The sequence below is a fragment of the Festucalex cinctus genome, chromosome 21 (assembly GCF_051991245.1).
Source record: "Festucalex cinctus isolate MCC-2025b chromosome 21, RoL_Fcin_1.0, whole genome shotgun sequence".
Lineage (NCBI taxonomy): Eukaryota > Metazoa > Chordata > Actinopteri > Syngnathiformes > Syngnathidae > Festucalex > Festucalex cinctus.
Genome location: NC_135431.1, coordinates 2,684,214 through 2,708,503, shown reverse-complemented (window position 1 = coordinate 2,708,503; position 24,290 = coordinate 2,684,214). Strand labels below are relative to the sequence as shown.

The following is a 24,290-nucleotide window of genomic DNA, read 5'->3' as shown; positions in this document are numbered from 1 at the left end:
GCACACCTAGGGTCAATTTGGAGCGCCCATATTAACCTGCCATGCATGTCTTTGGAATGTGAGAGGAGACCGGAGTGCTTCAGCATTCCCACAATGAATTTAAAACATTTCTTAATTGGTAATATACTAATATAATTGCACCCTACATGGCAGTGGAAGAATACATCAAAAAAAAAAAAAAGTCTTCGTAAAAGAGGTCATGTGGTCATGTTCCAAGCAACTTAATAACAGGCTCCACAGCAACATTGGACCTTGGACGTGAAAATCTAAACACTTGAACCTCGAACGTACCCCCGTCCATCCCATAATAACACATCCTGACTTGCGGTTTCAACTTCCTCCGTGCGCACCGTGGGTCAAATCGCGCACAAAACAGCTCGTCAGTAATTAGCCTGTCCACTTTTGAGGTCGGACGTTAACGGCAATTTGGCCACGCTCAAAACTCATTCGACGCGCGCAAACACGACATGAAAGCGGCGACGACGGGAGGAGAAAAAAAAACCCAACGCGTTTGATATTTGAGGAATGTTAAGGTGAAAGTGTTGGCACGTCAGGCGCCCAAAAACACCTGCGAGAAAACGGCAGATTTGAGCGTCAACATTGACTTTGGCAGCCGCTGAGACAAAAAAGGAGCGGCGAGTGATTAAAGGCCGTGTTTTCATCCAAGGCTCTTACAGGAAGCTAATTAGCCCAACTATGCAGTCGTGTGCCAGACTAATAGGGGGAGGAGGGAGGCCGGGCGGCGGGAGGGGGGGCGGGTGTTCGATGTTCCTGCTGGGAAGCGGCCACCTCAAAAGGAGGAATATGCGTTTGCTTCAAACGGCGGCGTGCTTCGGATGTGGTCCAGATCGCCGCAAGCCGAGTCAATTTCGCCGTGGCTGTCAAGGCTGCGAACCGGCGGGCCGAGTCGATTTGGCTTTGAAACTCTCAAATATGCCGTACGCGTTTGTGGTACTGGGTCTGGCGCGAATGCAAAATGTGTCAAAGGTACCACCGCCGCCAAGGACAGACTGTCCCAATTCGGATCAGCGGTAAATGGTTACACATACCCTGTGTTTGTTGACTCATATTTGAATCGCTGAAAAATGAAGGAATATGTTTGAAAAACTTACTCGGTTAACTCATTCACTCTCAGCCATTTTCACAGAAGCAATCCCGTTCGCGATTTTGACTGATTTTTGCAAGGCCCACAGAATATTGTGTTTTATTGCTCTAAATACATGGAACCTACCAAAACAAAGATTAGAGTCTCTTCTTTCATCAGGAAAAAAAGTATATTTCTATCCATTTCTGTTTTGTAGCAATTAGCATTAGAATAGAGCTAAGTTTCATCATTATTCAGAAATCTATTTCGAATTCTGAGCAATTGAGCTTTTTTTTTTTTTTCCAACATGGCCCTGTTTGATCTCTTATACTCTGCTGCCACCTGCTGGCCATTTGTGTAATAACTACAATTTCTTCAACAGTTCTTTGCAGTTGAGAGGCTGCATCAAAGACTTCTTTATGCTCTAGCATAAAAAAAATGTATAAATACATCTTTGGGACACTTAAAACTTTTAAAAAAGAACATATTCATACGTTTTTGGGAGCAAATGAATTATGACTTTTGGCAGGAGAAGTTAGACATGATCCGGGCTGGACCCTGTCTACAGTACATCAATAGGGCTGGGTTTAAAAAAAAAAAAAAAAAAAAGCGAATAATTGATATCGGATCGATTTTCCTTTTCAAGCCAAATATTGATTCATAAAATCATGAATCGATTATTTAAATCTTTTTTTTTTTCCCCATAAATTCTTAAGAAAATAGAATTTAGGCCAGTAATAAAAGAAGCGGTAAGCATAAAATCTATATAAATTTCTCTACGTATTGTCGTCTGCGCACATGCATAACTGTTTTTACTTCGACTGTGGTTCTCCTTTCCCCACATACGAACGCATTACAGTAAGTATAATGTAAAAACCAATAAAAACTGTGAACCACAGTTAGACCACAATATTTTCGTTATTTCCTACGGGGAAAATTGCATCCCTGAAGAGAATGTGTTGGGAGATCATGACAGTGCATCTGTGAGTTGGGTGGCGACGTGTGTGGGATTGACCCTTTGCTATATTTAGAATCCTTCTTGGGGGCGGGGTCACAGACACCGAGTGACCTCGCTTTGCATGTTTAAGTCTGAAATCAGCGGGGACGCTCCGATGGTTTCTTGCGCGTGTGAGGTCCCCGGATAGGAAGTAGTCTGCGCTCAACACACGTTTAGAAAGCTGAAAAAAAAAAAAGGTCAGTGGAACAGTCCATCCGGGACTCCACACGACGGACGGGGACCACCTGACATGCTGAGGTGTTTGTTGAAAGTAGAGGAAGGGATTGTCGTCCCCGTGTCTGCAGTGCAAAACGGTTGAACAGAAGAAGTTTCCAGGGTGGCTTAGTCGCTAATCCCCTGCTCATGTTGTGTCTACGCGTGTTGCCAGCAGGCCTTCCGCCGCGTCTATTGCGAGGATCCACCTGTGTGCTGCCTTCACGGGTTGTCATGCATTTTTTTTTTTTTTAATCGCCGGTCACGTCATCGTCATGGTTGCACTGGGGCGGGGGGGCTGTTGGAAAGTCGCAGGGGAGGAAAATGCATGGTGGCTGTGGCTCTCCTTTCCCATGTGCAAGGGCATTACGGTCAGTGAGAATGCTGCAAAAAGCTGATTGCTCAAAAAAAGAATGGCGGAATAAAGTAAAGGCATTTATATTTCTAGAAAATAAGGTGCATCGAGAAGATTGAAGAAACTGACTTTTATGTCATATTACAACTTTACCTTTGAAATATTGACTATTCTCACAAGACTATCCTGACAAATCAAATCAGATTACTACTCTTCTTGAAAGAAAAACATATTCTCATATTACAAGTTTTCTTCTGTGAAAAAATATTAGTTTATGTAACATTTTGCCATATTTTTTTAAATATTTTTTTTTATATTATATATGTTACATATTGTGTTAATTTAGCATGAGGATTCTATAGGAATTATTGAAAAGATTCTTCTTATCTTATAATGTTGATTCCAACTATGACATGTGACATTTAGGTAAATAAATATAATTAATAATTAAAAAAGAAAAAAAAAAGAAAAAAAAAAAAAGGATCACTACAATGCTTCATTGCAGAAGGAACTGTCAGCCACAAAGGTAAGTGTTTGCAAATGAATTTTTGCCAATTAACTCATTCACTCGCAGCCATTTTCATTTCCCCCTTCGCACCCGGCTGTTTTACTGGATTTTGAATTTTGTAGGTTTCATCAATATTCACATTCCTGGTGAAAACGCTGTCAAAAAAAGAGCTTGTTGCAACATGGCCCTGGCTGATCTCTTATACTCTGCTACCACCTGCTGGCCACATTTTGCTTTAAGCCACCTCTCCATGTTAGAAGCAGTATGCTCTAGCATAAAAAAAAACGCATAACATATTATTTTTATTTTTTACATATTAGAGATTTGCATGCAATTTGGAATGTATGTATCCCTCACCGTTATCCGGCGATGCTTCACTGTATTATCATTTTTATGACTTGCTTTGAAAAATGGCGGCAAGTCTTGGCAGCTCACGCCAAACGATAGAGAGATCTTCTGGATCTTGTCTTAAGGTGCTTTGTTCAACGCGGAGGTGTAAAGTGATATCACCTCCCTTGTTGGCTGGCAAAAAAAAAAAAAAAAAAAAAAAAAAAATTGCCTCACTAAAATGATTAATGAGGAAGCATTGCACCCAAAAATGCGAGCGAGTTTCCAAGTATGTCCCGGCGGAACGGAGATGCAGGGGTATATAAAATATCGCCGTCCATTAAAGTGGCGTAATTCAAAACGCAGCCTGAAGGAGGAGGGGAAAAAAAGAAGAAAAAAAAAGACGGCGGCTGGGGTCTCATGCTTGTTTCCAGACTGGACTTCTTTTTTTTTTTTTTTTTTTTTTTTTTCTTTCCAGCCGGCGGGCCTTTAAATAGACCCTGTTTCCATCTTGACAATTCATCTGCCCACCAACACCCCCCGAGCCTCCCTCAACATTATTATAACCTCAGGCAATCACTCAACTCCCCTCTTCGGTTATGACTTTCCATCCTCGTAGCTCACTCTTTGACGCTCACTTATCAGCTGTCAACGCAAGCGTTCGGAATTTAATAGTTCGCCTTCCTGACTAAACGTATGACAAAGAATTCAACCGTATTTTAGGGCTGTGCAATTAATCGGAATTCAATTACCATTTTGATTATTACACTTCACAATGACAAAATCAGCATAATTGTAAAAATATATATATGTATATATATTAATACTAATTTTGAGTTGTTTAAATTTATACATTTGCAACCTTTTTATTTTATTTTTAAAATAACAAATTTAATACATTTTATTTTATCCAAAAGGAATTTGCAGAATTATAGTGTTTCAAATTTTTTTTATTTGTCTTAAAATTTTCTATGCTTAAACTAGGCGTGCCGGCCGATTTATTGGCCACATTTCCCTAATTTTGCGGGGGGGAAAGATGATCCCTTAAAAATAAACTGATCTTTTCCACCGATCTCATTTTTCTCCTCATAGAAAAACTATCCTCTTCTGCTGAGATGCCCAACAGGATTTTATTTTTATTTGAGATTAATACTTCATATGCAGTTAAAACCAGTTGTTTGCATTATTTCACAGATATTGTTCAATGTTTTTCCAATAAAACAAAGCTTATTGTTAACTCATTTGCTCCCACAAACCCACAAACGTATAAATACGTTCTATTTTAAATATTGCCATGGTCCCAAAAACGTATTCATACGTTTTTGCTTTTTTTTATTTATTTTATTTTATTTTTTATAATGCTAAACCATGCAAAAGGCTTTCATACATCTTCTGAACTGCACAGAACGGTTGAAGCAATGGTAATTATTACAAAAACGGCCAGCAGGTGTCAGCAGAGTATACGAGATCAACCAGGACCATGTTGCAACAAGCTGTTTTTGCCAGTGTTTTCACCAGGAATGTGAATATCGATGAAAGTTAGCTGTATTCTAATGCTAATTACTGCAAAACAGAAACCGATATAAATATTTTTTTCCCCTGATGAAAGAAGAGACTCTAATCTTAATTTTGGGAGGAAACCAGCCGGGAGTGAAGGGGGTTTGCTTCAAAATGGCTGAGAGTGAATGAGTTAATAAACAGTGCAGTTAGCATCACTTGTCGCACACTTTGGCCCAGTTGGCGACAATGATTGTGATTGGCTGTTCACGGTGAATATCTTTTTATCTATTTTTGTTATATTTTTTGCAATTTTGGCAAAGAACCACAAATATTGCTTCCGATATCCGTAACGTGGAGAATAAAAAAAAAATGATGATAATATGTATTATTACATATATTCACTTTATTGTATTTAGTGTTGAAATGTGCACTCTGCCCCATCAGGCCCCGTAGTGACTGCAAATCTTTATTTTGAGCCTGCAGGCATTACAAAAATCCACCTAGCAACAACAAACAAGTAGCACAAGAGAGCACTGTCGTAAATATTATGCAAGTGTTTTGGTGCGATTGAAATCCAAACACCGCTGACCGCTTTTTTTTTTTTTCGCCATCTTGTTTACAGGGACACAAGAGAGCTCAAAGCGGCACAAAACGTTCCACGGCGGCAGGTAAAGCCATTTTGGGAACGTGCCATTGGCAGCACGGTGACGCGGCATCTTTTGACGCGGAAACATTCCTCCGAGGCCGTCGCTGCGGTCATATATAGCTCAAACGGTAAGTTCTGGGAGCTGATAAAAGGCAGCTTTTAATGTGGAGACGCTCTCCCCGCTTGCAACAGTGGAAGCTCTCTGGGCCAGCGCGGTTCGTTCCAGGACACCAGGGATTTGTTTTTGACGTACAAACATTTTTGCCTATAGGGGAGGGAAGGGAAAATTGGAAATAACCCGTCACTATGCTCCTGTTGACTGTACATGCAATATTTAGGTCAACATGCTGTCATAAAAAAAAAAGGCTGCCTGTGAGGCGAGTCTCGACGCGTCAACACAGCTGTCTTTCTGCTGTTCTTTTATGATTGTTATAGGACACGTCGGCACATGATCAAAAAAATAATGAAGCATATATTTGTAGAGACTCGGTTCAAGTTGTATATTTTAAAAATGTACAGATTTTCACAAATTACTTCATGTTAAAAATAATTAAAGATTATTGATTATTTATTATTTTATTGTATATATTTATTATATTATTATTATGTTATATATCTATTTATTATAGTATTTATTATTATTATTAGTATTATTATTTATGATTAAAGATGAATAAATAGCTGTTAATATAAAAAGAAAAATGCACTGAGCTGTCACCGTCTTACAAATGCAATTATGCCATCTAGTGGCAGAAAAATGACCACACAAATCAATATCACTTGTTTTTTTACAGTACAGTACAGTACATCCTTTTAACTTTAACTCAATTTTATGAATTATTATGAAATGATTATATCAATGACATGCAGCCATATTTCTGTTAGTGTAACTTTTTCCCCCCCCACTTTTATGTTATGCAGAGTATGAAAACTTAAGGGGAAAAAATAATATATATTTTTTTATTTTATTTTATTTTTTTTTACATTTTATTTTACATTTACAACAGATAAAATATGCGATTAATTATGACTTAACTATTGAAGTCATGCAATTAATTGCGATTAAAAATGTAATCACCTGATATATACATAATATAAAAATTTTTTATTTATTTATTTATTTTAAATTTTTTCCGCTTACGATTCTCATGGAACGTCACTTTGTAAATATAGGTGAAGTGTTTCTGAAAGTGCCGCGAGCGCCGCGTTAACATCTCGCCACCTCGCTATCGAGACCAAAATCAAACACGGCGATATGAAAAGTGCGCATTCACGAGGCGTGACGTCAACACCGACACAGGGGCCCCTCTCTTGCGATTGGCGTCGTCACCGGCGATGATGACATCACCCCAAGCGTGGCGCGATGGAAGCGCACCGCTCTGGGAACAAGCGGTGCACTTTCCCACCCTTTTTTCCAGTGTGTCGTCTGGAATCCCGCCTGGCATGACACCACCTGTCGACTTCACAGGTGCCGGCTACATTTAGACGGCACGGTGACGTCACACGGGCGAGGTCGTGCGTGGCCGGGTCCAATCTCCGGGGAACAAATTGCTGCCGTCGGCACTTTTACTGAGACGACTTGACGTTTTATGACGTGTGCAGACTTGTCTCACCTACTTGTGAACTTCGACGTCATTTTAATCCGATCCACTCTGGGGACTGGACTCGCGTTTAAACGGGGCCGTACAAACGAACAAAAATACTCTCGAAAGTAGGGATAGATCGATTATCGGCCAGGCCGATTATCGGTGCTGATATTTGGCATGTTGACAAATATCGGCATCGGCCTTTTTACGAATCTGAAGGCCGATAAAGCCGGAATCTCACCGAGCAGCGAATGCTTGCGAACGTAGCAAATTTTGTTTTTGTTGTAAGATGTTCATAGACACGTTTTACTTGTTTGCAAAGACATTTCAAACATATTCAGACAATTTTTCACTGACTGAGAAGATCTTTTGAACCCTGACAATAACCCAAAATTAGATACGTTTAATTCCAAAACCTTTTAATTTATTTAAAAAAAAATAAAAAAATAAATAAATTAAAAAATTATGTTGGAAGGTCCCTACAATTTCTACAATTACTGTTAAAATTTTTAATTAAACAAAGCTGTCTATTCTTTATATGTTTAAAATTAAAAGAACATATATATTTTTTTAATTTTTATTTTTTTACGCTATTATTTTCTCTTTTACTGCAAACTGAATATCGGCTTGAAATGTCTCCCAGAAGACTAATAATCGGTATCGGCATCGGCCCTGAAAAAAGCATATCGGTCGATCACTACTCCAAAGCATTTTAAATAGCCCCTGCTCGTGAGTTTTCTCATCAATCATACAATACCTCCACACGCAACACCGTTACATCCTGTCCAAAAGTCAGGCCTTCAAAATAAAAGCCTAGCATTGTCCCAATAGATGTTGCACTCAAATTATTTTGTGCTAGTTGATTGTGTGTGACTCTTCAAAATAAGAGCCCAAGAAGGTGTGCTTTTATTTTGAAAGTCTGGCTTTTGACAGGATGTGATGTGAAAAGTTGATATTAAATGTTAATCGATTTCTTTCTTTTTTTTTTTCTTTTTTTTTTACCCATGCCTAGTAGGCCATGTGTATGAACACAGCCACAAAATTGAGACAAAACAAAAAAAACCAGAAAACTTTGGCACCTGAAAACTGGAAATTGTTTGTATATTTCAACACCAACAATATTCAATATCATTTCACTGAGCAAAATTCAGCTAGCTTAATGCTAATAACGCTGTCGAGGAAAATGAGCCAAGATGTTGTGGTCTTTATCCAACGTTCAAACAACTTCTACTTTACACGAACGGGGGCGCAGCCACATGTTGAAAGCGGCGCATACTACACTTCTCACTGCGTTCTGTGACAAGTTGAATCTGTTCCTTTTAAGGGGACACGATTATTCCATGCTGCACGTAACATTTGACATGTTTTGGATGGAATCTGCTCCAACCCCCCGTCAAGCTGCTTCCGTCCGATACGCTCGGAGTTCACGGCGAGGCGGCCGTGATGACTGACGGGACACGCACGCTTTTTTTTTGTATGTGTTGCTTCCTACTTGTGCCCATCCAGCATAGAAAGAGAGAACATATCCATATTAGGAGAAAGCGCAGACGCCCTTATATGGCAGCGCTTCCTGTAAATAGTAACGAGCCCGTCTGCTGGCTCTCCTCGCACATTCCTGCAACTCCAGGTTCCTTTTTTTTTTTTTTTTTTTTCCTCATTTCCGATGTGCGAGCTGGCTGGCCGTGGAAGCAGGCCTCCTTTTCATAAGAGTCTAGCCTGGTGTGTGAAAAAAATAAAATAAAATACGCAAACCTCTGTCTAGCCTTTTTCCTCAAGTACTACTTAAGCCTGGCCCGGGTGCAACGCAGCACCTGGTCTTTTTGGTCTTTGGTCAAGTCGCAGCACAAAAAACAAAACGAAAAAAAACCCACGCTCATTAGGCAGGTGAGCGGAGAACAAGGCGAGTTATTCCCGGCACCGTACTGTACGTCCTCGCCGCACGGCGGCTGCTTTTCCACTTAAACCGCTTCTGGCCGCCATTTTGTCCTGACGACGGCGAGCTGAAAAACAGAAGCTCCTCAGGGTTCATCTTGTACCAAATATACTTCTTATGTGTCAGCCGAACACACTGACGCGGCGCTTTTGAAGCGGACCGACCGCAACGTATGCGGGAACGGGATATTTATCATTTAAGGTTTGGAAAGCGATAACTCAACCGTTTTATTAGAGACGGCGAGTGCGTCAAATATGACATCAGGGCTTGATTATTTGAGCAGATTTCAAAGTAGGACAAATTAGTCAATATTAGACACGAGGAGTGTGACGATATATCGATATCGTGATACCTTGCCTCCATATAAATTATCGATACGCCTATGCAAGTATCGTGATTTTTGTAGTTAATGTACAGCCACTATAACGGCTCCCATTGTTCATTACTTATTGAGCAATTACATGGCATGCCACCAGGGGGAGCGCCTCATAAAAGTGGCGGGGAAATGGACGCAAGTCTTCAGGCGAAGAAGACTCATCATCTTACTTTGACTTGTGTTTATCTGTCCAGCTAGTGACTCACTTTTGCATTCGTTTCTATGAAAAATGTTTATTATATCGTCAATTTTTAACATTTTAAAACACATTTTATGGTTCGACTTTTTGAATGTCAAAATTTCTGAGGAATATTAATATTGATTTAATATTTGAGTAATTTTATGTATTTACTTTTGCAATGTTACACAAAACAATTGTCAGTTTATAAAATGAAACAATTGACTGACATGTTGCATGACAATAGAAAGACAAATTTATTCACAGAAAGTTGACAGTTAAGAAAATATTTATTTGTTTAAAAAAAGAAAAGTACACCAGTTTTAATATTGTGTTTCAGTGATGTTACAAAAAGAAACTATTTTCTCATTGAAAAAACATCAGTTTATGTCTTGAGTAATTTCATCGTAGATTATTGTGGCTTTATGACCTGACCAATATATTGATAATTGCGGTAACACCTTTTTGTTTTTATTTTTATTTCATTTATGAAATTGTTTTTAGAATTTTAGTTATATTTTTTCATTATTTTTGGTTAACTAAACTAACTTTGATCCTAATGACGACGAAACATCACAGAAAATGGAAAAACAGATTTTTATTTTTTTTTATTTTTTTGTCTCCCCTCAGACTTCAAAGTTGCTCAGTCGCCGTTTTTTTTTTTTTTTTACTGGTTGCCGCAGAGCGATAGCGCAGACGTCCGAAAAAACCCGCCCGCGAGCGCGTCGGTATGATAAAAGCGCGCTGATTCACGCGTCGGCCATCTTAACAATGACGCCGGCTGACAAAAATCCCTCCAGACGTAACCGCAAGTCCAAGTCCACCTTTTTGATGGCTCTCCAAAGCTTCCCCAACTCATGATTTTCCTTTTTTTTTTCCCCCTCCTCCTCCTCCTCCTCCACTCTCGTTTATTCCTTTCCATGTGCGGCCGCTTTGAAAATTCATATTTATAGGCTTTGTGTTTGTGAAGTCAGACTTGAGGAATTCCCAGTGTGGGGTCCCGGCCCCGGGCCTCCTCTGAGCAGACTTCCTGTTCCAGATGAGCGAGAGTTTGCTGTTGTTTGGCTGGCCCCGCCTCCCTCCTTCAGACGGCAGGAATGTGGGATGTCTGGAGTGGGGGGTCAGGAAGCCAGGAAAGAATGCCAAGTATGTCCATGTTTGTCCAGGGTTTGCCTCCCGCCCTCCTCCGAGGTGACGTCCCCCCCACCCCCACCCCCAGAGGGCCGAGAGCTATAAAGGCGGTGGCGCAGCGCCGGCAGAACTCAGAGCCGGATCGACCTGAGCTAAAAAAACAAAACAAAAAAAAAAGTCTAGCTTTCACCTCAACAAGCGACAACAGATCAACTCGATCAAGGAAAAAGGAAGACTTAAGAATCTTTTTTGATCTCAAGATGCCCGCCATGAAGAAAGCCATTTTAATGCCGTTTGCGTGCGTCGTCTTCTGGAGCCTGCTGGTAAGACTTTTGTTTTCCGTCTACTAAGCTTTTTGACGAAGCGTGCGCTTAAGTCCACCGTGGTCCCGTCCCGTTCAGGCCGCCGGTCAGGAGTGCGGCGGCCCGTGCTCGTGCCCCGCCGCGCCCCCCGAGTGCGCCCCCGGCGTCAGCCTGGTGCCCGACGGCTGCGGCTGCTGCCGGGTGTGCGCCAAGCAGATGGGCGAGCTGTGCGGCGAGAGGGACGCCTGCGACAGCCACAAGGGCCTCTACTGCGACTTCGGATCGCCCGTCAACAGACGCGTGGGCGTGTGCACAGGTGAGAGGCCGCGAGCCGCGTTTTGATGTCGAGCGTAGCGACCTGTTTTTGGAACAAGTGCGGGAAGTCGCGCTTTCCTAAAAAAGTGCTGAAATGTACATTTTATTTGGTTTTATTTTCCCCAACAAAGATGCATTCTCCTCAAAAGGAAGACAAAGTATTGTCAAAGTAAAGTATTTTAAATTATTTATATATATGTTTATTTTGAAATTTCACAAAAACATTTCCTAGTTAAAAAAAACACCAAACATCTTGTACTTTCCCTCCCAAAAACATATGCTTCATTAAAAAAGAAGACAAACTGATCTTTGTACTTTGTGAAAAAGAAGACAAACTATTAATGTTGAAATTTTGTGAAAAATGTTAATTTTTTTGGTTTAAAAAAAAACAAAACAAAAAAACATCTGCCCCCCCCCCCCCCCTAAAAAAAGTACTTTCCTAAAAAAGTAAAATTTAAAAAATACAAAATTATTGATGCTTGCACAATGCTAAAAAGAAAAAAAGATTTAAAAAAAATATACCTTCTTAAAAAGAAGACAAACTGTTGCACTTTCATGAAGAAAAAAAAAAGTAGTACAAACTTATTAATTTTGAAATTGCTGAAAACGTTTGATGTTGTACTTTTTTTCTTTTTTTTTTGGTAAAAAATAATAATAATAATAAACTTGCTCCTCCCCCCCCCCCCCCCAAAAAAAAGTACTTTCTTAAAAAAAGAAGAAGACAAATTATTGATATTTGCACTATGCTAAAAAGAAATGGTTTAAAAAAAAAAATCTGGCACTTCCCCCCAAAATGTACTTTGCTAAAAAAGAAGACAAACTATTGATGTTTGCACCTTGCTAAAGAGAAGACAAACTATTGGTGTTGCCAAGAAGAAAAAAAGAAAAGTAGTACTATCCTAGAAAGACAAACTGCAAATAAGTTTATTGTGATTACATTTTAATTAGAATTTTTATTTGTGAATCTTACATGAATCTGAGAAGTGACATGACTTTCTGCATATTTCATTTGCAATTCGCTTTGCTCCTGTTGACACTTTTTTTTTTTTGGTTTGTTTTGTGTTTGCAGCGCGCGAGGGCGCCACCTGCGTGTTTGGAGGAATGGTGTACAAGAGCGGCGAGAGCTTCCAGAGCAGCTGCAAGTACCAGTGCACGTGCCTGGACGGGGCGGTGGGCTGCGTGCCGCTCTGCGCCATGGACGTGCGCCTGCCCAGTCCCGACTGCCCCGCCCCCAGACGCGTCAAGGTGCCCGGCAAGTGCTGCGAGGAGTGGCTGTGCGACGCCGCCCCGCAGCGCACCACAAACGCCTTCATGGGCTCCGTCCTGCCCGGTGAGTCAAATCGCTAATCGGATCCCGCCTGATCCCGCTTCGCATCCGGAACCGCTTGGCTAATCTGCATGGATTTTTTTTGTTTTTTTTTTCCCCCCTGCTTTTGTGGCGAGCAGCTTACCGCCAAGAGGAGACCTTTGGCCCCGATCCGTCCTTGATGAGGGAGAACTGCCTGGTTCAGACCACCGAGTGGAGCGCCTGCTCCAAGACGTGCGGCCTGGGCGTCTCCACCCGGGTCACCAACGACAACCGCGAGTGCCGCCTGGAGAAGCAGACCCGCCTGTGCATGGTGCGCCCGTGCCAGTCCCATCTGGAGCAAAGTATCCGGGTCAGTACTCAAAATGACAAAAAGGACAAGCAAGCACAGCCTATTACGATCAAAGAGAATCATTTAAGAGAATATATTTGCAAAGGTGAAATTATTTGTAAACTCAAATGCAAATTAAAAATTCTGCAACCGAAAATGAATTAAAATGCAATACATTTTACAATTACTGCTACGTTAAAATGTGAAATGGGATTTTTGTTTTCCTGCAACATAAAAATAAAATATAATCAAATAAATTGTAATAAAATAAAATACAATCAAGTGTTTTTATTTGGCCCTAAAATGCAAATAAAATGCCACTTTTTTTTCCCTGCAATTTATTTTTTCCACAAATATCTTAAAATACAACATTTTTTTATTTAAAATAGAACATAATGTAATTTTTATTAGACGCTTGAAACACAAATAAAAATAAAACAGAATATTTTTTTCTATAATTAAAAATAAATATAAAATGGGAAAAAAAGCAACCTAAAATAAAACACAATCAGAATTTTTTTGTATCCTAAAATAAAGTAAAACACAATAAAATAAAAATAAATGAGATATTTGAAACTAGTTTTTTTCCCAAGAGTCACAAATAAAACATAAAATAAATAATAATGTTCAGCTATTATTTCACCATTTAAACTAAATTAAACTAAACTAAACTAAATTTTTAAACTATACTATAATGTAATTTTATCAGACGCTTGATACACAAATAAAAATAAAACAGAATATTTTTTTCTATAATTAAAAATAAATATAAAATGGGAAAAAAAAGCAACCTAAAATAAAACACAATCAGAATTTTTTTGTATCCTAAAATAAAGTAAAACACAATAAAATAAAAATAAATGAGATATTTGAAACTGTAGTTTTTTCCCCCAAGAGTCACAAATAAAACATAAAATAAATAATAATGTTCAGCTATTATTTCACCATTTAAACTAAATTAAACTAAACTAAACTAAATTTTTAAACTATACTATAATGTAATTTTATCAGACGCTTGATACACAAATAAAAATAAAACAGTATAATTTTTCTGCAATTAAAAATAAAATGGAAAAAAATGCAACCTAAAATAAAATACAATCAGAATTTTTTGCATCCTAAAATAAAGTAAAATATAATGCAAATAAAATAAATCAGATATTTGAAACTGGAAATAAAGTTTTTTTTCCCCAAAAAAATAACAGTAAAACACAAAATATATAATAATTTTCAGCAATTATTTTTCCATTTAAACTCAATTTAAATGCCATTTTAAAATTAAATACAATTTTAATTCATTTTTAGGTATCACATTCAGTCATTTTTGTATTTTTTTTTTTGCAACCCCAAATTAAATCAAATCCAACAAACGGATGTAAAATCCTGACTCTAAACGAAATCTTTCTTTATCAGAAAGGGAAAAAGTGCATCCGCACGCCTCGCCTGTCCAAGCCCATGAAGTTCGAGATCTCGGGCTGCACCACCACCAAGTCGTACCGCCCCAAGTTCTGCGGCGTGTGCCTGGACGGCCGCTGCTGCACCCCGCACCGGACCACCACGCTGCCCGTGGAGTTCAAGTGCCCCGACGGGCAGGCGGTCAAGAAGCACATGATGTTCATCAAGTCGTGCGCCTGCCACCACAACTGCCCCGGCGAGAACGACATCTTCCAGTCGCTCTACTACAAGAAGATGACGGGCGACATGGCGTGAGCCAGGAAAACAAAACAAAAAACACTTGAACACTTGAAAACAAAAACTCATCTCGCAGCTCCGTCCCTACACAAGCCTCGTTTTTGTGCTTGCTTTGTCAAAAGTAGCCACGCCCACTTTTTTGTGTGGCGTGTATTCGTGCGTGCGGCTTGGTGCACTTTGCAGACAGAGGGAGCGATTCCTGCACTAATATTTTGGACAACACGCCCCGTCCAATTTTTATTTTTTCTGCAACATCCAAATCTTGACCTCCCCTCCAAACGAGGTGTGTAATGAGTGACTCCCCGAGACGGGCGAATGCAGCACACCCATTTTTGCGTGCGTTTGCACAGGCCTCAATATGAGTCTTGTCCAAAGGTCAGCGTTTCCGTCCAGACGCGAGTGACCGCGGCACTGAGAACTACGAAAAATTACGAGAAAAACAAAAAAACAAAAACGACTGGAAGAATTGTTAGTTCATTCCAAGCAGAAACGTGTAAATGATGTATATATTTGTACAGTTAATTTAAAAGCCCTAATTGTTCTGTGCTTTTTACAAAATGTAGCAAATAGTATTTTGAGTGTGCGTGTGGACGACAGTAATTTTTTTTTTAATTACTGTTTTATTGAGCAGTGTGACAGATTGTTACATGTTTGGCTTTGTAGCTGGAAATAAAAATGTTATATTTTTTGATACAAATCCATGCCTCAGCAATTTCCTTCTTTAAAGACATCCGAGCTCGGTGAAGTGATGACACAAAATCTCTCATGACTCATACTTGCATTGCCCCCCCAAAAAACAAAAAAAAACAAAAAAAAAACAGTATCCATCCATCATTTTATGTAATTTCTTTTTGGACCAAACTGAATTTATAATATATATTTATAATACTATATACGGCATTTATTTTTTGGTAAAAAATAAATAAGTAAAATGTTAAAAACAAAGAAAAATATTAAGACAAATAAAATTATTTGAAACACTATAATTATGCAAGTGAGACCAAATGTATTAAATTAGTTATTTTTAAAATTCAAAAAAGGGGCAAATGTATACATTTAAACAACTCAAAAATTAATATTAATTTTTTTTGTTTGTTTTATGATTATGCTGATTTTGTAATTGTGGAGTGTAATAATTTGAAATTGTATTTGAATTCCGATTAATTACATCCTAACTAATTATTCAATGTACGCTTTATATACTTTTTTATTTTTATTTTTTTAAAGAGCTGGGCGTGTCCATCAAATCAGATCAAAATTGAGTTTTTATTTTTTCACTTGGAAGTATTTTTTCCCCCAAGTTTGAAGTCTTATTCCACATATCTAATGTTAAATACTTGATTTAAAGGTTGAGTTTATCAAACAGCGGCTGGTGAACCAACTGAAATGTGATAAAATGACCTTTGACCTGGGAAAAAAAAGCAGCTTAGTAATTACACGCACTAATAAAGACAACCTCCAGGTGGCACTGCAAACCCTTTGTAAACATTTTTAAACATGTATGATAGTACAACAGCGACCTCTGGTGTATTTTTTCCAAAATAACTAACAGAAAATAAGGGCCAAACTGCGAGCATTGTTGCCTCCGTCCCATAAATATCAATTTTATGTCAAGTGTTCAAAAGTCAAACTGTTGTCTGTGATCGTCATGGCCACAAGCACAAATCCACTTTATGACTTTTGATTATTGGTGATGATACTTGTGGATGTTACATCAACGCTCAATAAAGTCAAATTAAAGATTCCCTTCTATAAAAAAAAGAAAAACGAAAAAAAAGTTTTCTCCATTGCATCAAAGGCCAAAGTTCAAACCATTATTTGGAGCCCTAACCCTGGATTGTAATCCTGAATATGGTTTCAAACCCTACTTTGAAAACCGAATTATGATTTGTAACCATACTTTTAACATGTTTGCGATGGCGTGCGTATAATAGTAAACAACAAGCGGTGCGGTTGTAAAGCCAACATGTCAACGCCCTTGAAATAACTCATCATAAACCTTTGCCCTTTTTCAGGGCTCCTGTATGTAACCATGACGACCGGATGCCATACTTGTATGCCGGAGATAGGCAACTGGAGGTCACACTGCGGCAAAATGCGCCATGGCTGTTAATTAGCATTTTGTGAAGATTTTTATTTTTATTTTTGTGTAAAAATACCTGATTATATTTCTACCCTCAATCTTTATAGTGTGTTTGGCTGATCAGGGTAGCAAAAAAATAAATAAAATAAAAATAAAATATAGAGGCGCCACCTTGTGGCGCGGTGCCATACTACGGGTTGTTACAGTTGGTCCAGTGTTTTGTTTTTAAATTATATTTGTTTTAATAGTTCCGAACTTTTATGGAAGGACATTCCCAAAAGTAAAACAAAAATATATTGTGTTTTTATTTATTTATTTTTAGTGTTTTTCTCCAGGGCAGAAAAACACGGCAGTTGGTCACCCACAAGATGGATGCTAGCCTTAGCTTACATGCTATCACATGTAGGCTATGTATGTATGTGGCACAATTTTAATGGCATTTCCTCTCACGCTCAAACTTGTTGTGTCTCATGTATGTGCTGTTGAGACGGTGGCTATCAAAACCATTAAAGCGGCCGGGCAACTCCAAACTAAAGACATCCTTCGAACGAGCGTCCAGAACAACAGAACTACACGACTGGAAGACAAATGTATTAATTAAGGATGCCTCAGTGCAGTTGCCGAGATATTGGCCGAAGGTAAACATAAAAAAAAAAAAGAAAGTTTTACTTGAAATGTGCATCTCCCTGTTCTGTTTTTTTTATTTTTTATTTTAAATTTGAAAGTTAGGCTAAGTGTTGCAGCAATCAAAATACAATTTATAGTCAAACGTCGACCTGACGTGTCTGTACTAGTTTAATGGCTATTTAAGTTGCTGTTCTTTGTATTTAAATGTAATATGTAAAAAGTGAAGTCAAAACATTTCTTTGTGATATGGTATAGATTATTATTGTGATGTGGAAATACTTTTTTTTTTTTTAATCTATCTCAGGGGCTGCCATTTTTTGCGGACTGAAATGACGTCACAGCGCTCATGGGCACACCTTGCCCACGTCACGTGACCGAACCCCAAAACAGGTGAGATTGTTATGTTTTGATGTTTGTTCAACACAAGCCAAATTTTTCATCCATCGCACCCAATCGGCTGAATTTGGTGACCCAGAACGTCCCTCCCTGCAAGTCATGTCTACTTCTCCAGCCGATCTGGACCCCACCCAAACACGACGGGCAAAAAAAATTTCGATCACGTGAAAACTATCTTTCGAGAAATTCCCAACACAAACACACCCAAGATGTGCACGCGCGTGTGTGTATGTATGACATAATATGCAACAGTGACTTCCTATCAGTAGCGATAAAACGGTACTCATCACTAACTTTTTCATGTATCATACTGTCAAATATTGATATGAAGACAAAAGATAAGTACGGGTGTGTGTGTATGCACTTTGGCCTTGCTAGTTAACGCGTATTTATCAGAAAGGTTCCTCCACTCGGCAGCAGTCAAGTTTCTCTCACCAGCACAAGCTAATCCGCCTCATTGAGTATTATAATTAAGATTGTGAGAGTTGACTTATTTTATTAATTTTTTTGTGGTTGAGAAGCAGCCATGATCAGCCGGAACTTCAAGAATGTTCTGGTGGTGTCGCTGGGCTTCCTGTCGCTCTTCACCGCGTACGGCGGACTGCAGAGCCTGCAGGTAAATAAATACAAGCTTGTCATTAGTATTTATTTGCATTGCCCTATATGGCCTTGTACATAAGAGTCATATTCTTTTTTTTTTTAGACCAAAAAAAAAAGATGAGAGAGTTCAATAAAGTGTATGTGCCCAAGGGTTTTTTTTGTTTGTTTTTTTTGAAGGTGTGTTTTGCCTGAATTGACATAAGCATAATAGCTAACCTCCAATTATTTGCTCTGTTCTTGTATTAATTACTGTTTTTATGCATGATAGTAAAAAAATTTTTGTTTTATTCACTACTCTGACGAAATTACTTTTTTTTTTTTTTTTTACTACTTGTTCTATTCCATACTTTTAATTTTCACGATTTGAAAAAACTGTTTTTGAAGTAAATACATAATTAAAAAAAAAATTTTTCTTCATTGCTTATCCCTTTTAGAATTGTACACTATAACACAAGCATGTGATTATTTTTTTTTTTTGCAACATAAAATCTAAAATACAAATGCAATTTGATATAAAAATAAAGTGGACTTTTTCCACACAAAAAAGAAATTTAAAAAATGTAATTAAATATAATAATAAATAATATAATTGCAAATATTTTTCACAACCTAAAAGGACATAAAATACAATCAATTTTAATTTATGAAAAAATACCATCGTGAGTAATCAAATATTTTTTTTTAAATTGCAAACACAAATAACATACAAATAATTCTGATTTTTTTTTTGCAAAGTAAAATAGTACCAGCTAAAATACAATCAAATCGAAATAAAATAATCACATGATATATGAAACTAAATACAAATGTGTGCGATTTTTTTTTTTTAAATTACAATTGAACATAAAACAGCAAATTGAATGCTAAGCAACGCTATATGTGCGGCGTCCCTCTTCAGAGCAGCCTGAATGCGGAGGAGGGAATGGGCGTGGCCTCCCTGAGCGTCATCTACGCGTCCATCATCATCTCGTCCATGTTCCTGCCTCCCATCATGATCAAGAACCTGGGCTGCAAGTGGACCATCGTGGCCGGCATGGCCTGCTACGTCTCCTACTCCTTCGGGAACCTCTACCCGGGATGGTCAGAACTCAACTCAACTCAACTTGGCGGATCCGACTTTTGCGTCTCGGTTGAGACGCAGCTTTCGGTTTCTCATGCAGGTACACGCTCATCCCCACCTCCGTGATCCTGGGCTTGGGCGGCTCCCCGCTGTGGTCGGCCAAGTGCACGTACCTCACCATCTCGGGCAACAGGCAGGCGGCCAAGGAGGGCGAGAAGGGGCCCGACGTCATCAACCAGTACTTTGGCATCTTCTTCTTCATCTTTCAGTCGTCCGCCGTGTGGGGGAACCTCATGTCATCGCTCATCTTCGGGCAGGACACCAACATTGGTAACGAAAGCCACATCGACGACAAAACGTATTGATGCAAAATGAATTTGTCACTATGGAGCTTGTTAAGTTTAATCTAAAATGCAAATAAAATGCAATACAATTGCATTTTTTTAATGCAATTTGAAATAAAATAATGTGGACTTTTTTTCCCCACAAAAAATACACAAAAAAATAAAATTAAATATAATCAAAAATAATAACCTAAAAGGACATAAAATACAGTAAATTTTAATTTATGAAAAAATGCCATCATGTGAATAATAAAATATATTTTTAAAAATTGCAAACAAAAGTAAGATACAAATAATTAAATAATAATAATAAAATAATGAATACATAAATAATAAATAATGAATAAATAAATAATAAATAATAAAATATTCTTAAAAAATAATTTTTAAAAAATGTGACCAAAAGTAAGTTCCGATGTAGAGATGATTTAACTGAAAATGTAAAATTTATGAAGTAATAAATTTGGAGAAAAAAAAAAGTCATGTTGAAGTGGCAATATTTTTCTGTAAAAATAAAATAAAAAGGTAAAAAATAAATAAATTGAAAACGCAAGATACATTTTAAGAACAATTAACACGTTGAAATGCAAGAAATGAAATACTTCGGCACAAAAAAAAGTAAAAATTATTAAATGTATAACAAATATAGGAAGAATGTACAAATTATTAGGGGGGGGAAAAAACAGTATGTAAACCACATTTTAACTCACAAAAAAATGAACAAACCTTGAATAAAAATAGAGCAATGGATTAATGTCAATTTTTTGAGTAAAAACACACAATTTAGAAAGAATGCAAACCATTCAAATAAAAATGGAAAAATGAAACAACTATAACATTCAAATATACAACTTAAGTAAAAGTGAAAAATATACTAAGCCACGGTTTCTATTTAAGAAAAAAACATCAGTAAAATCATAAAACACATTTTGGATACCTGTAAAAATACTTAAAAATGTCAACGATGTGTTGCCAGCTGACATTTCGGAAGAGCAGCTGCAGGTGTGCGGGGCGGGCGACTGCGGTCTGACGATCCCCTCCAACAGCACCACCAGCAGGCCGGCGCAGAAACTGGTGTGGACCCTGGTCGGATGCTACATCGGTAATGTCCGCTTCGTGGATGGACCACATGCGATGTCACATTCTTCTTATTAGCTATGTCGCAAACGTCGACATTGCTCCGTTGACGTCTTTGCTAATTGGTCACCGTGGCAACCCACTTTGTGTTGGCTTCAATTGAGTGCCTCTATAAAGTCTAAACACCCCCGATTATAATTTATTTAAATATAAATGCTGTCAATAAATAGAAATGCTATTTCCCGGCACAGGCGTGGGCGTGCTGGCCATGCTGATCGTGGCCATATTCCTGGACAACATCGACCACGAGCAGACCAGCCGTTTCCGCGGCAACCGCGAGCCCTTCTGCCACACCTTCCTGGCCACCTTCCGCCTGCTGAAGGACTGGAGGCTGCTCACCCTCATCCCGCTCACCATGTACAGCGGCTTCGAGCAGAGCTTCCTGTCCGGGGAGTACACCAAGGTCACTTACCCTATTACACCACAAGGGGGCATTGTTTGCCCCTCGCTATGTTGTGCATTAAAACAAAAAACAAAAAAGTTCATATTTTGTCCAGAATTAATGTGGTAACTTCATTATTTGTTTTTATGTACAAGTAGTACTTTTAAAAAATATTTTTTCTACTTGCTGTCGACTGATGATGACATCACCTGTGCTGAGGAAGTAGGTCACGACCAATCATGGCTCACCTGTTTTCTGGGTGTGGTCAGTAAACTGAGCCATGATTGGTCGTTAACAGCAAGTAGAAAAATTACTTTTAAAAGGTACTAACTATGCATGAAAAATAATGAAGTGACCACATTAATTGTAGACAAAATATTAACTTTTTACTGCTGAAAATGGATCAATGAGTCAAGTATCAACTTTAAAGTCGGGTTGATTTCCTTTGGTTTTTTTTGTTTGTTTTTTTAGTGCAGTTTAATTTTCACAAGGCATGTTTTGGCCCTTCTATGTTTAAAATCCACGATAATGGTCAGTTGAACGTAATATGCTTGTGAACCGAGTCAATATGTGTGGGAACTCAATGTGTGCATTAGGAAGTGCCTCAGTATATGTATATATGTTTTTTTATATATAATATTTATAATAGTTTTAATTTCTGTATTGTACAAAAGCACAATATTATGGGTTTTTTTTTTCAGTATGATCTCTTTTTTTTTTTTTTTTTTTTACACAATATTGTGACCTTTTTTGTATCGCCAACCTCCCCACAATATCGTGATAATTATCGTATCGTGGCCTGCATATTGTGGTAATATCATATCGTGACGTTTGGATATCGTTACATCCCGAGTAAAAGTCAAAAGTGAGAAAAATATGTAATGTAGCTGCATCAAAAGTCTATTTTTAAAGTGTGACTGAGTGTGTTTTTTTTATTTTTTTTTTATTTTTTTTTTAGAACTACGTGACGTGCGCGCTGGGCATTCACTACGTGGGCTTCGTGATGATGTGTTTCGGGGCGTCCAATTCCCTTTGCTCCTTCCTCTTCGGACGGCTGGCTCGCTACACCGGCAGGGCGGCGCTCTTCTTTCTGGGTACAACAAAAACAAACCAAAAAAACGGCCCGCCTTTGTCTTGCGCATTGTTGTTTTATATTGGCAATTGATTAACATTTTGTGTTTGTGTGTTTTTATTTTTAGCGGCGGCGGCTAACTTTGCGTGCATTCTCGCACTGTTGTATTGGAGGCCTCACCCGAACGATCTGGGCGTCTTCTTCGTTTTTCCCGCCTTGTGGGGAATGGCTGACGCCATCTGGCAGACGCAGACCAACGGTCAGAACACAACAAAAATTGCTTTATTTATTTTTTGGGGGGAATTGTGCCGTAAATAAGTGTAATTTAAAAAAAAAATGGCAGATTTAAATATTCCCCTGCCATGTTGTTATAGCATTTACAACTTGTGTTTTTTAAAGTCTTTAACACACTGTTAAAATAATACAAACATGTCAAAACATATTGACATAAATATTTACAATAAAAAAAACATATATATTTTTTTCCAAACTTTAAAAATAATGTCTCTTTAAAAAAAAGAAAAAAGAAAAAAAAAAGACCGATGTGCTTACCGATAATCAGTAGAATGAAGTTTATTAGTTTTAATAATTGCCTACATACTAAAAATAAAATACAATTTGTTTTTTAACAGAAAAATGAGATGTAACATATAAAATAGATAATAATAATAATAATAATAATAATAATAAATAATAATATAAAAATAAAATAAATGTATTTTATTTTTTAATAAAGTCTGAGCATTACAAGAAAAAAAACATTCAAGAGGATTAGTTATGAGATCACAAGGTGGTAGAAAATTATGTTGCAATAATGTTAGAAGAATTTAAAAATTATAAACCAGTAAAATTTCAATATTACAAGAAAACAATATGTGAGACTGTGTTGCCATCTAGTGGCCAACAGTGGACTTACACTCAGAAATATGCAAAATAGCGGGACTGTGAACCCGGAACTATAGATGTGGGTTTTATTGTATTTGCTGTACATTAGTACATCAATACAAGAGACTTTATTTCTCTTTACTGTTGATTTTGTTGTTGTTGCGGCAGCTCTGTACGGCATCTTGTTCCCCGCCGAGAAGGAGGCGGCCTTCGCCAACTACCGCATGTGGGAATCTTTGGGCTTCGTGATCGCATTTGCGTACAGCACCTTCCTGTGTCTGGAGTACAAACTGTACATCCTGCTGGCCGCGCTGCTGCTGACCGTCGTCACCTACCCGGTGGTCGAGTACCACGAGTACAAGAATCCCACCAAGGCCGAGGCCGACGGACATGACGAGAAAGCCGCCGCCGCCGCCGCCGCCGTGGACGACGGCAAGAATTCCAGACAGACCCGTCTCTGACCCAACAACAAATGTAGGCTGCTGCTACCACCATCACAACACTCGCACAACTCCAGAATAGGAGTTAGTTGAAACGCTCACATGGTCCAAGATGTTTTTTTAAAGAAGTCAACATTTCTCACCAAGGAGATGTTTTGTTTTTTTTCTCTGAAATATCATAACTTTATTCTCCTCAAATATTAATTCAGATTTTATTCCAAAAATAAAGTAGATTTTTTTTTATCAGAATATAAAAGGTACAAAATATATTTTTGCAAAACAATACGATTTTATCTTTATATTATAACGTCAGATGTTTTTGTAAAACATCGCCTTGGTTTTCCATAGTGAGAAAAGTAAACACAAGTGGTCATTTGCAAAACACAAGCATTTACTGAAACAGATTTTTAATTATTGTATTAAATTATTAAACATGTTTTGTTGTATTTTTCAAAAATAAAAATATGGACCCCTGTTATGTATT

The 24,290-nt window shown here is 38.1% G+C and overlaps 2 protein-coding genes across 6 annotated transcripts in view; both read left to right on the top strand.

The window, feature by feature from the left end:
• Positions 1-15,477, top strand: part of ccn2a (cellular communication network factor 2a) — a 29,405-nt gene extending 13,928 nt beyond the window's left edge. Inside the window, exons 2-7 of one of the 3 annotated variants that reach the window (XM_077510867.1) lie at positions 5,607-5,758; positions 10,870-11,157; positions 11,236-11,452; positions 12,521-12,781; positions 12,898-13,109; positions 14,502-15,477. In XM_077510867.1, coding sequence (XP_077366993.1) covers positions 11,095-11,157; positions 11,236-11,452; positions 12,521-12,781; positions 12,898-13,109; positions 14,502-14,798 — 1,050 coding nt within the window. In that variant the 5' untranslated portion in view covers positions 5,607-5,758; positions 10,870-11,094 and the 3' untranslated portion in view covers positions 14,799-15,477. Of the gene's footprint in view, positions 1-1,948; positions 2,666-5,606; positions 11,158-11,235; positions 11,453-12,520; positions 12,782-12,897; positions 13,110-14,501 lie in introns of those variants that run through there. The other 2 variants (XM_077510866.1, XM_077510865.1) reach the window with 2 other exon arrangements.
• A 1,361-nt stretch (positions 15,478-16,838) lies between these two features.
• Positions 16,839-24,284, top strand: unc93a (unc-93 homolog A). Of its 3 annotated transcripts, none has more exons than XM_077510183.1 (11): positions 16,839-17,265; positions 17,376-17,501; positions 17,795-17,880; positions 18,408-18,502; positions 19,385-19,566; positions 19,647-19,876; positions 20,867-20,992; positions 21,219-21,430; positions 22,368-22,503; positions 22,609-22,740; positions 23,535-24,284. In XM_077510183.1, the coding sequence occupies exons 4-11, from the start codon at positions 18,413-18,415 to the stop codon at positions 23,825-23,827; spliced, it is 1,401 nt and encodes a 466-aa protein (XP_077366309.1). In that variant the 5' UTR covers positions 16,839-17,265; positions 17,376-17,501; positions 17,795-17,880; positions 18,408-18,412; the 3' UTR covers positions 23,828-24,284. The 3 variants fall into 3 exon arrangements, with proteins under 3 accessions (XP_077366309.1, XP_077366310.1, XP_077366308.1); XM_077510184.1 differs by having other exon boundaries at positions 17,351-17,501; positions 18,411-18,502; XM_077510182.1 differs by having other exon boundaries at positions 17,351-17,501.
• The last annotated feature ends 6 nt before the right edge of the window (positions 24,285-24,290 follow it).